This window comes from Xiphias gladius, chromosome 4 (assembly GCF_016859285.1).
Source record: "Xiphias gladius isolate SHS-SW01 ecotype Sanya breed wild chromosome 4, ASM1685928v1, whole genome shotgun sequence".
Lineage (NCBI taxonomy): Eukaryota > Metazoa > Chordata > Actinopteri > Istiophoriformes > Xiphiidae > Xiphias > Xiphias gladius.
Window position 1 is genome coordinate 16,723,646 of NC_053403.1, and position 12,779 is coordinate 16,736,424.

Sequence of the window (12,779 nt, forward strand, 5' to 3'; positions counted from 1 at the left end):
TTTAAGAGGGAATGCTGTTATTATTGTATTGATTTTGTTTTTCCCTGTGGAACTAAGTGATGTTTTTGATGCTTTTTTAAAAATAGAATATGCAAAATGTGGATGCATGGCTCCTTTTTTCAAATCTGTGAGGTGAAACATGAAAACCAGACCCCATTTACATTTCATGTTAATAATTTATGTACGCAGTTGCAAAGCACAGTCAGGAATAATACATTTCTGCCATAAAACAGCAGCTGGATGGGTACTTCTTGGACAGTTTTAGTTTCAGCTGAGGAATAAAGAAGGAGCAGCAAAAATAGCCAAAAAAAAACTCAGCCAGGCTGGCAGTGGGCAAGGAGGAGCACTTATCATATTGCCAAAATCTGCCAGCTCCTCTCAGATCAAGAGTATTTGCATTGCACTAAGGAGAGTGAAGAGGGTCAAACTGTTCTCACTAGGCATACTTCAGGACTCCCCCTGTGGGTAGAGATGCTCAGATGTAAAAAAGTGAGAGGAATGCAGGAATGAAAATAGCTGCAGGGTACCGGGAGAGTTGAAAGCTCACCAATAATGTGGTCTGCTACCCCCGTGAAACAAACAGGAGCCCTTTCCTTTTGAAAATATGAAGAGTTATTTGAATACCGACTTCTTAGTGTCACTCTAACAATGCACTTATTGATACTGCGCTTTCCTAAAACTCAAAGCTCTTTACACAAAAGGCAAAGGAAATGACTGGGGGTATAAGCTGGGAGAATATTGAATTCTGCTGAGGTCGCCATAAGCCAGCTTGCTTTGTATTTGCATGAGGGGATCCAGAGCACTGTAGGAGAGTGACACAGAATTCAAAAACTTTGCTCCATCTAATTTATGCTCATAACTTATTTAACTTTAGGGACTGTTTTGCTGAACTCATGATGTCCCCAACTGTTATAATAGGGCCCCAGATTATCTAACAGTTGGGTTTTAGTATCCATCAACCGCTGAGTCTGGGTTTTTTCATGGAGTTCTTTCTCTCAATGTCTCTTGATGCATTGGAAACAGGCTAAGTGAAGCCTTTTCTGTTTACTATATCCATTTAGAGGCATTTATTTTTAATGGTAATATATCCACTTAAAGCTAGTATTAAAGGATGGAACAAAAGCACAGTCTAGCTAAAGACTTTTTTCTGAGAGAGATTGATGAAAGGGAGAAATACAGCACACACACAGTCTTTCAGTTTCAGAGTAAGCTAATTTATTTCTGCCACTCTGAACACTAACACCCCAAGCAAGACAGAGAATCTGAAACTCCTCTAATAAACTTCAACTTTCACAGCATGTGAATTCCTCTCCTTGTCATCGTCTAGCCCCAAGCTCCACAAAAAAAGGAATAGGGCACCATTATCAGGTTTTGGGCCACCCACCCTTTCATTTTTTTCTCTCCCGTCTGTTTGGAAAATGACCAGCTGTCGTAACTTCGGGCTGGGGTTGTCATGGTTAAAACCTCACAGCTAGAGCGGCACAGCAGCAATCTCCCAAGATAGCACCCAATCCCCATCCCTGCATGCAATGATATCCCTGTTCCATCTGATGCTATCTCTGTAAAATGGGATGTTATCAGTATCCAAGATGATGCTATCACAATACAGTGTGGAGATATTGGATTCTAATTCATAGCCACCCCTGCCTAGACATAGATATGTGAGGCTCTGCAGGCAAAGCCAGTCCATCTGTGGCTTACTTAGGATGAGGGATTGAATGGAACTTTATGCTCCGTGGTTCTGGCTGTGTGACCCCAGGCCAGAGTTGTCACAGTACCTGTTCATGCTGTATGCTTTAATGAGGACAGGAGAGGGAGATGATGGAGAGTCAATTACAACCTCATGTTGGAGAGTAACACTATTTCACCTTTCATTACACCTCAATGCCATGGGCTAACTGGGTCTCATCAGTTAGTGAAAGGTACTCATGCTGAGAAGGCCATGCTGAGGTCAGCCTTGTGTGGAACAAAGGAAAGAGGGAAGTTAGAGGAAGATTTTTAGCTATCAAGTCCTCCTTTGTACTGTGAAATTTCACAAAAGAACATTACAACAGTTTTAGTTTAAAACAGGATATTTTTCATCAGTCACCTGTGAATTGCATTAAAGTCAGAATCTTGTCAAAAACACAAGGTCATTAATTGAAACAGACTTATATTAGATAGGCCTTTATTTTTAAATATTGTGTTTTATACCTGTATTTAATTCTATTTTTGTAAGAAGACTGTTCTCATCTGCTCCATTTTCAAGGAAAGTTTAATGTTCGGGAAATCTTCTTAGTTACTTTCTTGCTTAAAGTTAGATGAAAACATGACAAGGCTGGCTCAGTATAAAGGTAACAAAATCCACCCACCAACTTTGAATATCATTAACAGGTTGTATTTCATTTGTTCAATCCAATTTTTTTTGCAGTAACTTCCTGGAGTTTCAGCTGGTTGCCCTACAATGTTATGATGGAATAAGACCCTTGCAAAACCACAAATTGTTGTTTTTATACTTATGTTCTTTAAGGATTATACAAACGATATGTAAGGTTTTAATTAGTGAGTTAGAAGTGCTGATAGGCAGATTTAGTTACCTTCGGAAAGAGCCACTGATTCCAGTCTTTATTCTACGCTAAACAGCTGTTGGCTGTAGCTTCATACCTTAAATATATTAGAGTAGTATTGATATTCTTGTCTAAGTCTCACCAAAAAGGCAAACAAGCATATTTCACTAAAATTTTGAAGTATCCCTTTAATTTGCTGTTGATGTTGTTTGCTGTTAATGCAAACTCAGCACATCCTTCATGCTCACCTATTCTCTTATTCTCTAAAATAAGTTGCACAGGATTTCTTTTCTGTAACAGAAATACTGTTTTTTTTTCACTATTTATTTCCAGTTGCTTTTATTTGTCGATTTTCAGTCAGTGTTTAGATACTGTCACTGAAGCCAACATTTCCTGCAAAGACATTTCACATTAAAAGCCTTTCTGTGGCCTGCACATTTTCACCTTAAAAGCCTACCATAAAAGGGCATAATCCCTCACTTTTCTGGTAGGCTTTTAAATTGAAAAAACACAGGGACAAGGTGATGTTGCATTAACGGTAACATAATAGCTATTGAAAGAAAGTGGAAAGTGGAAATAATCGGAAATAATTTGTGAATGAAAAAAGAATTTCTGTTTAAAAGATAAGTAATGAGTATGACATGACTGTTGGTCTACTGATGGAATTAGTGCTACAGAAATATACATTATGCTGAAATTTAACATTTGAGTGATTAAAGATAATTCCATCCTCCCTCAATATTTTTTACAAGGCCCTTATTAGGGGTCAGCTTGTATTTATGTTGACCATGTCTATGACTGTTATTGGAATACCATCTTTTATTTAAGAATTTACGTAATCACCTTGATTTATTCTGTGTATCTACTTCCCAAATGAAGCTGTGTCTGACGCCTCATACCATTGCCTGCATACTAAAACAGAAGGTGAACAAGTGAAATCAGACATGGAAGGAATTTTTAATTTCTTCCTTCGGCTCTTCCCAGATCCGATGGACCAAGACAGCCGGTAGTGTGTCTGACCGCTTCCAGGACTCCAGTGTGTTCAATGAAACGTTGCACATTGCAAAGATCCTCAGGACCCAGGGAGGTCGCTACTACTGCAAGGCTGAGAATGGCCTTGGCTCGCCTGCCATCAAGTCCATAAGGGTGGACGTCTACTGTAAGTATTAACCCACAAGGCTGAAAATTGGACACAACAGTGCTGAAAATTATAATGGTTTTGATGGTTGTCAGGGATTTTGTGTTTGTCATTTGGATTACAAGACTACGAGATTCAATCAAATTTTATTGAACATTTATTAAACATGATTGACTACTGTTGGTTCACAGTCATAGCTGGTTTGTTCCATGGCTCTCCTTGTGGGATTTGGATTTTCTCCATTTGTCATTATTTGTTTCTTCTCGTTTTACAAAGACATCGAAGCGAGGCAGACTGAAAATGGTAAAATGCACAGAGGTGTGACTATCAGAGTCTGTATCTGTTTTACGCAGCTAAGCATTAGCCAGGGTGTTGCTTTGTCTTCTGCTTAATTCTCTGCTCGGACAGAATCCAGACAGGCATGACCTCGAGAAGGTTTCTATTCACAGTTCTGGTTATGCAACAAAGTCACTCTCTTACCAGTGTAGTAAATCATGGAGGCATGGTTTGACTTTTTTTTTTTTTTTTTTTAAATTACTATAACCAGTTTATTCAACTTAATATTAAAAAAATTCAGATTTTCCCAAAATGTTTTACATTTGAATTATTTGGTGCAAGACACTGAACGCAGACAGCTGCAGCACAGACAATTAGCACTGATCAGCGTGAATGCTTACAGCCCAATACAGCAACATTCCATATTTCTGCGGTAAATGAAAATGTAGTTATTCAGACATACTGTAGCCAAGGAGACCCGCACGCTCTCCTGAGAATGTTAATTAAACTAAAACGCTTTTATTATCCTGACATAGCAATCAACTGTAAGTGCAACCTCTCCATTTTGAAAGTATCTATACGACAGATGAGGAAGGTTCATTAGCATTCATCAAAGAAAATGGTGATTTAGTGGTATTGTTATTATTGATTTTTAATTGATTTGGAATCGGATTGTCTTATTTCACCTCGTGAGTGGTCGAAGAGTGGCGAGAGAGAGGAGTCGCTGCCCTTTCATCACAGCTGGACACTTGGGCAACCTCCAGCCCACCTTTCTACGATTGTTTGTGCACACAATCAAATTTAGAGTTTATATGTAGGTGTATCATAACCAGCTGTGTTAAGAGCAGATTTTATTTATCTCTATTCTTACTGTTTCAGCTTTAAGAAGGTCTCCTGAGATATGTTTAAAAACATGCATTTGTTGCCTTTGAAATATCTCTAAGCAGCCTCCTTAATTTTTCACTACTGCCTCTCAATCTCTGCTTTCTTTTTTATGGCAAGCTGCAAACTAAAAAATTGAAAATTGATGCCCTTGGTTTGTTGCCGAACACCCAATTTTCAGTCAACGAGGAAAGCGAGAGGTAGTGGTGCAAAACATTTCTGAACTAAATAAGATGCACTTGGGCCCCTTCCAGTCCATGACACCCTTCCAGTAAAACCTGTGTCCATTTGATGCATTATTGAATAGAAACTCTCCTCTTCTCTCCTCTCCTCTCCTCTCTCTCGCTCTCTCTTTCCTCTCTCTGTCTTATTCTTGCCCCTCAGTGTGTGCGAGCCACATCCTTGTACCTGTTTATTTGGACTGACATGGGTAGAGGTTGTGGAATTGAAACTTGTTTAGAAAGCTTGTGGAAGGCCTTAGTGGAGTAGCAGAGCAGGGGCTGAACGCTTCTCAGCAGCTAACAGTCAGAGCCTTGTTCCCTCTGTGCACCTTTTCACCTCTGCTGCACTAAAGAGCTGGAGGAGCAGACATGGCAATGAAGCCAGATAACACTTTGGAAACAGAACCTCAGAATAATCAGTAAGGGTGGTTCCTAAATGAGCATCATGATTGGGCATTTTGAGGTCAGAGTTTCCATGCTAAAATTGCAAACTTTTATATATGTACAGTATGGTACAACATTACAGCATCAAGAAGAGAGTTAAGAGAGTTAAGAAAACACATACTGTAAAGAACAATTTTAATGAATTGAATAAAAATAAAATAAAAAATTAACATAATTAGAGAAATGACATTACGATATATACACTTTATACATAACAATACTTTGGACTAAGTAAGTACATTTTGCAAATATATCTGTGAAAGTATATCAGTAAGTATAATTCTATATACAAATTTAAAAGTACAATATACACACTAGTATATACACTGTAGAATACTGTGAAATATATAAATGGAAACGGAAAAGAAAAGACCTTTAGATAGCATATAAAGTAATATGATATAAACATATAATAATAACAATATAGTAGTACTATACTGTTATTATATGGTGATACTACTAAAACAGTGCAATCTAATAATATAATTTATCAGAATGAACAAAAGAGGAATATTGAAAGCAGAAGCAAAAGGAAAAGAACCTTCAAATACATAAATAAAATCAAGATTAATATTTAGCAATATATATATATATATTTTTAAACAGTAGCATTTCAAATTGTTATCCCGATGACATCCTTGCATCTGGCCTTGTAACAAAGCGTGTACTTCATTAGTTGGCATTGTGCTATGTTGCACATCCAGCAAAAGCACATCATTCCTCCTGAGCAATGTTATACAGTAGCTGTCCCCTGGGGGTGCATTTAATTTATGGGCCTCTGCAGTACATGCTATTTTTAGTGGTTTGCAGCTACGATTTTTAATTAGTACTAAAACTGATGTTTTGGAGCTGGACCTCCCAACAACAACACCTTGAATTACATTTGCTGTCTCTTTCAGATGTATTTGGCATGTCTGTTTAATCCAATCTGTTTACATCTAAGAAATAACGCTAGCAGTTGCAATGGACTGCACCATTACTGCAAAAGGAAGATACTCTACGTAACCAGATGAAGGGCACTAGCATGTTTCACATTAAGAGGCAAAAAAGCAATCATAGAGAGTAGCAGCCTTATTAAATAAAATGACAGATATAAGAAAGGCAAAGTGTAGGTAGATAGACATATAGACAAGCAGAAATATAGACCAACAGTAAAGTTTGCTGGTCTCAGAGTTGTATGTGAGCAGCAGATGAAAACAGCTAGGATAATTAATGGTAATAACTGACCTCTTCAGCCCAGAGGAGTTGATATTAGCTACACAGCAAGCTCAAAGCTAATGTATTTACAAAGCTCAGAAGTTTATCTAAGCACATTTTATACCTGCTGACACCTCAGTTGTGTTTGTACGCAGTTAGGTCTGTGGGGAAAGTCCTCCTCAGAGTTAATAAAGAATCTTGCCCAACTCCTACACTGATCGATTTTAAGCTTAAGATGCTCACTTCTTTTTCCTACAGGAGAGTCTTTTCAGTGTTTTCATTTAATTTCAGCTGCATTAATTTTGCTGCAGCATCTAATGTTTCATTGATTGACTGATCGAGGAGGGCTTAAGAGTTCTGCAGGGGCAGCTTATTGCAGGCTCAGAGAGTTCGTTGACCATCGCCAGCACAATATATCTGAAAGAGCTTTGGCAAGGAGGCGAGCAGGGGAAAATGTCCATCCAAGTGACGGACCAAACAACAAAACTGTTAGGAAAGAGTTTTGGGGCATGAAACACTCCTGTTTACAGTATATTGCTAATGGATTTACGCAGTTTGCAAAACACAAACCGCTGATGTGATTAGGTTAATTAGTGTTGGCATGATTATTTGAATAATCGATTTAACACAAATTGAATCAACAACAATTTTTGATATTTGAGCAAGTCCTGTAGTGAGCAAAAACACCAAACATTTGCTGTTTTAATCTTCACAAATGTGAAAATTTCAGGCTTTTCTGTCTTTTATATAATTTTAGACTGTTGGTCAGACAAAACAAAAATTTGAAGACATCACCTCAGTCTCGGAACAAACGTGGCAACTCAGAATAAACTGAGAACACAGACATACAATGTGAAGAAAAAAAACATGCAACCAAGTTTTACAGAGTTAACAGGAAAGAAAAAGCTGTTTGTACCATTTGCCCATATGCTAATGCTGGAGAGATGATATTAAAGTTGTCTGCCTAGTCAGCCAGTACCAGTTTGTCAGTGGTTGTGAAACAGTGAGAATCAGTTCATGCATACATTGTCAGAAACAACCCACTGGACTGTAGATATCATTTTACTGAAGCTTTCACAGATATCTTCCCTCTTCCCTGATATTTTTCACCACGTTCCTTCAAAAGAAGGATTAAAATAAGACAATAGCCTGCTTTCTATGTGTTATCTGTAGAGGGACTTACACAGCCCTTAGTCCACACTGCTGGTGCACAAGCCAGTGAATTTCAATGAGGATACTGTGTGTCTGTATGTGTTTGTCAGCACATGGACTGGAGTCTGAGCTGGAATCATTTTTGGCAACAGCAGCGTTCATCTAGATTTGAGATGTGTGAATGTGTGTGTCCATTTCTTTGTGTGCTCATGCGTGAGAGAGGAAGCAAAAATAGAGGCTGCCCATGGGTTCAACTACATGCTTATGCATGAACACACTCTCCACCAGTGAGGTCCTGACTCACACACACATGTCAAAGGCTTAACTTGTCTTGGCACATGCCTCCTCAGCTGTGCAACGCTGTGCAGCAGTGTGCGGTGTGAGGCCAACTTGGTATAGTGTGTCTGCTTTATGTTTGCCTTCCATTGATGGAGTTCATGAAGGAGCTCAGAGACCAAACAGCAGCTGATGGTGTTTGTTTAGTGGCGGTGCAGGCTTTGCTTTATCCAGTCGGTCAGTATAACTCACACTTCCTATCTTATCATGTGTACAATTCGTGCCAACCTGCTGCAAAGTGCCTGAGTAGATGTGTGTGCAGGGCAAGAGAAGGCAGAGGGTTTTGGAGAAAACACTGACTCACAGGCCATTGTGATAAAAATCGAGTTTTAACTGAGGCTTATGCCATTCCTATTAACTCCTGTATCCCTTCATTAGATGTTTTTTCCACTTTGTGCTTGTATTTCATACACTGGAGAGGCTTTTAAAGTAACTAGGCAATAGATTTGGGTATATGAAGAGGGCTGTGTGGGATGGTGATCTCAGGGGAGCCTATTGATTAGTGGGTTCATCTGGATGAAGCAGGTGCAGAAGGAAGGCTCAATAGGTTGAGTTATGACTCAACCTATTGAACTTGGTTTGAAAGAAGATGTCATATTTAATGTCATATTTAACTGGTGGACCTTCTTGTAGTCAAATAAGGCTTTTATTTGACTATTTAACAAATAAAAGAACAGATGACCCATCCATTGGTTCATCATCTTTACCTGATTATCCTGTTAGCATGCACTGGGTAAGAGCTGGATATCCCCAGGGTAACACTCACATTCACAGCTATGGGAACTCTTGCCAACCCCCACCCTCCTTAGTTACTGTTGTTGCTGTACTAATTACTTCTTAAAATTATTAGTAATTTTCGAATTGACAATGGGTCCTTCATTTCAGACAGGGACTCAAATTGCAACTCTTGCTATCAGATTTTGTCGGTTGTAGCTAGCTAACTATTTGAACTACCATTAGCTCAGTAGGTGGAAAACGTCTCTAACTGATTTATTAATGTTTCCATTTGACCAGCTTCATGTCCAAAAAAATCTGCATCCTCACTAGTTGATGACCCATGTAGAAAAAAAGGAATAAAAAAAATAGCATTGTCCTTTTATTGCTGCGTAGAGCTAAATACTCTTGGGCATTATACCGTATGTATGATAAGGAAAAATGTGACATCCTTCTACTATCTTGCATACCTGCTTGTACTTTCAAATATTATTTTTTCACTTTAAATGTTGCAAAAGAAAAGTTCTTTTGGATGAGAACTAACCAATGTGTTTGGCAAACGCATCGCTATCACAGGTAACATTGTTGCGATTGCTGCAGTGTAAAGATGTGCTAATGTTAGCATAAACTCTGATAGCCTAATTATGTGCGGAAATACTATACAGTGGATGTGCTAGTTGTGAATGAGGCTTTTTTTTACGTAACCTGCAAACCCACAAACTAATGTAATTAGCTAGTGATAAGCTTGGCCTTGGATGTAAGGCTTAGTTACTACTGTAGGTAGTGAGCTAGTTAGCTGGGCATGCTAATGTTTCGCATGTATGTTAGAGTAGACAAACACACTGTTTGATCCATTCGTCACACTTTTGCTCTTGCGTTTTTCTTTGGCTTAAAAGTGCATTGCCTGCCAAACTCTTTAAATGCTGTGTATTACTCTTACTACAGCCCCATGCACACTGTATCAACATCCGGAGAAATCCAAAGTTTGAAAGGTCTGCTGTGCCTAGTTAGGGCTGCTAGGCTGTGATTGGCCAATCGCTGTGCAGGGGGAGGATTTAGTGAACAGTCAACTCACCTAACCTGCGTGTTTTTGGACTGTGAGACACACATATATGGGGAAAATTTAATTACAAAAAACTAACAGGGTGTAAAACATAACATATTTCTTATTCAATCAATTTCAAGCTCTTTAAAAAATGAATTCAAGCATTATATAAACTCACCAGATCTCCATCGTCAATTTTCAGGCAAAAAACAGTTATGTACCAGAAATGGCTGAAGAATGTCATCCTAGCATCTCAGTATGATGTGATCCTATAATACGAGGTGATGTATAATACAATCTTCTGAAAGGATCCCATAATGTATGTAGACAAAGATATATTTGCAGCAGCTCTTAAGTGCTTTTGGATGTAAATGACCTGGTGTGATGAATGGTGTGATACAGCCACGGCGAGTTATCTGAGCCTTGTTTGAATCAGGACAGAATGAATCAGCACATTATGTGTACATTATGTAAATGTTTAGTGGTGTGGTTAATGGAGGTAAAGCCAGTTCACGACTGTCCATTACTCTTCGAGGACTTGCACTGAGGAGGGGCCCTTAATCAGAATAGTGGAGTTAACCTCTTGTCTTGCCTCTGTTTTTCTCCCAATCAGGAGCTTAAAGCATACTACATTGTACTTGCTTTGTGTATGGTAACGTGATTATCTCTTGTAGAATTTCATTCTTATCTCCTTTTTGTTTTTCAACATTTTCTCTCTGGGTGGGGAAAGGCCAGAGATGGTGTGCTGGCAGGTAGTTATTATTTATTTTTTAGACAGTATTTTGGATATGGACAACAGTACTCCAATTATATGGTGTGAATATACACTAAAAGATAATGATGATATTGATCTCAAATTCTGCTCTTTTCTGTACACTGTGAATGTTTAAGCCAAACAGTATTTAATGACTTCCCTTGAAGAGATGTTGTTTGAAGAAGTCTCATAAGGATAGAAGTCTTGAAATGTTCTAAGGCAAAAATCAGTTGAAGAATATTGTTTAAAGTATAATTCAGAAAGAAATACTGCGTTCGTTTCATTACATTCGACATCAGCCAACTGGAGGCCGGCCTTCTGTTGAGACAACAACACAATATGTGGAATTTTTTTTTAAGTCAGTGCCTTTTCACTCATTGCAGTCATGTACTGTATTATGCCCAACACACACACACACACACACACACACACACACCCACACACACACACACACACACACACACATAACACACTACCAGCATGTCCCTCCCTAGACTCTAAAATACACTTCATTAATTTTACATGAGTATAAAGTAAATGCTGTTATTATTGATATCAAATTTGATAAATAAGCAATGTTGCATCAGCAGAAATATGTATGGTCACCATTTTATTTAATCCAATCATCTTTCAGGAAAGATCACCCGTCCTTGGTTGCTCTTTGTCCAGACCAAACAAGGGCATGGTCATTAGGCTGAAACCAGAAAAGAACTCCATCATGTCACTGGTGCTTCGTCCCCAACTCTAATGGCTGGTTTTTAGGTGGTGGTGTTGTTTAGATCTAGCCTGCTTGTTTTCTAGTGAGATGAATTAGAAAGGAGTTGAGCTGAGGCAGATGCCACTGTTTGAGGGAGAGGATGAAGAGGAGATTCATTACTACTTATCCCCTAACACGTACACACAAACACACACAAACACACACGCACACAGCAGAACCAGGCCTCATTATTTCCTCATCTCCATCAAGAGATGGAAGTGAGGGGTTACAGGCTCTCTACAGGCTCTTCTATGAGGCTGCTGCCGTTTGCCCCTCCATTTATCACACACATTTTCCACATATACACACACATGCACACATTGATCTTCTGCACACACCTACAGGCATGCAGTATTCATCCAAAGACAGCAGAATTGGAAAAGCACTGTCACTGAGGGAAATAGAGGTATAGCAGTCCTAAGTGGGCTGCAGCTTCCTGAAAACGGGTCCAGATCTTAAAGCCACAGTTTAAACAGCACAGTTAAAGCGCAGGATGACTTCATCTTACTGGAGGGAAACATCATCCACTCTATGAGCTTAAACATCAACTATTTGCAAGCTTTGACTTCAAGGGAAAAGGTGCAATCAAAAGTCTATAGCTCTGGAAGTTTGTTTATAGCACAGATAAAATGTTTTTTTACTATGCATCCATTCTGCATATTATCTAAAATTTTTTCACACTTTAGCAGCCAGTAGCTCAAGGGGACAAGCCCACAATACTGTACATTGGAGTATCTTCTTGCAATACTAATAAGGCCATTAGAAATATAGACCTCTATATCCGTTTAAGCTACTCTTCTACCAACAATGTAGCATGCTGTATCGTTCACTGTCGCTCCATTTACTCCATTCTCCATTGCTTCTTTAATTGGCATTAATTACACTAAACCAGGCCTGATGACTGTGGCCTCAGAGAGGGAGTTACCATTACCTTAATTCTCAATGCATTTCTTAGGATGGCTTGAGAGAGAGAGCATGTGTGTAAGGGGCTGGGTAAGTCAAGTAAAGGAGATTTTATATAGAACGAGAGAAGAAAGCAGTAGAAATTTAGGTTCAAGTTAACGAAGGGATGTGGAAATGCCTGATGAATAATTCAGCATTTGTTACGCAGTACCACAGAGGCATTGCAAGCAGCAGCTATGGCAGGGGTGGTGTGTTTCCCTTTACAAACCTTAACCCAACTTGTCCAAACACTTACATATTCACCAATACATTTGAAAAATATGTACTAATGTACGGATTAATATTTATCAAAATTTCCAAAGATGACTCCTCATCTCAACAGAATTGCTTTAATTATTAGATACACATCATGAT

General features: G+C 38.8%; 1 protein-coding gene across 1 annotated transcript in view; it reads left to right on the top strand.

Annotated features, from left to right (window-relative positions):
* Nucleotides 1–12,779, top strand: part of LOC120789183 (MAM domain-containing glycosylphosphatidylinositol anchor protein 2-like) — a 164,588-nt gene that overhangs the window by 63,043 nt on the left and 88,766 nt on the right. Inside the window, exon 3 of the mRNA XM_040125747.1 lies at nucleotides 3,531–3,705. Within this exon, the coding sequence (XP_039981681.1) occupies nucleotides 3,531–3,705 (175 nt within the window). The remainder of the gene's footprint in view (nucleotides 1–3,530; nucleotides 3,706–12,779) is intronic.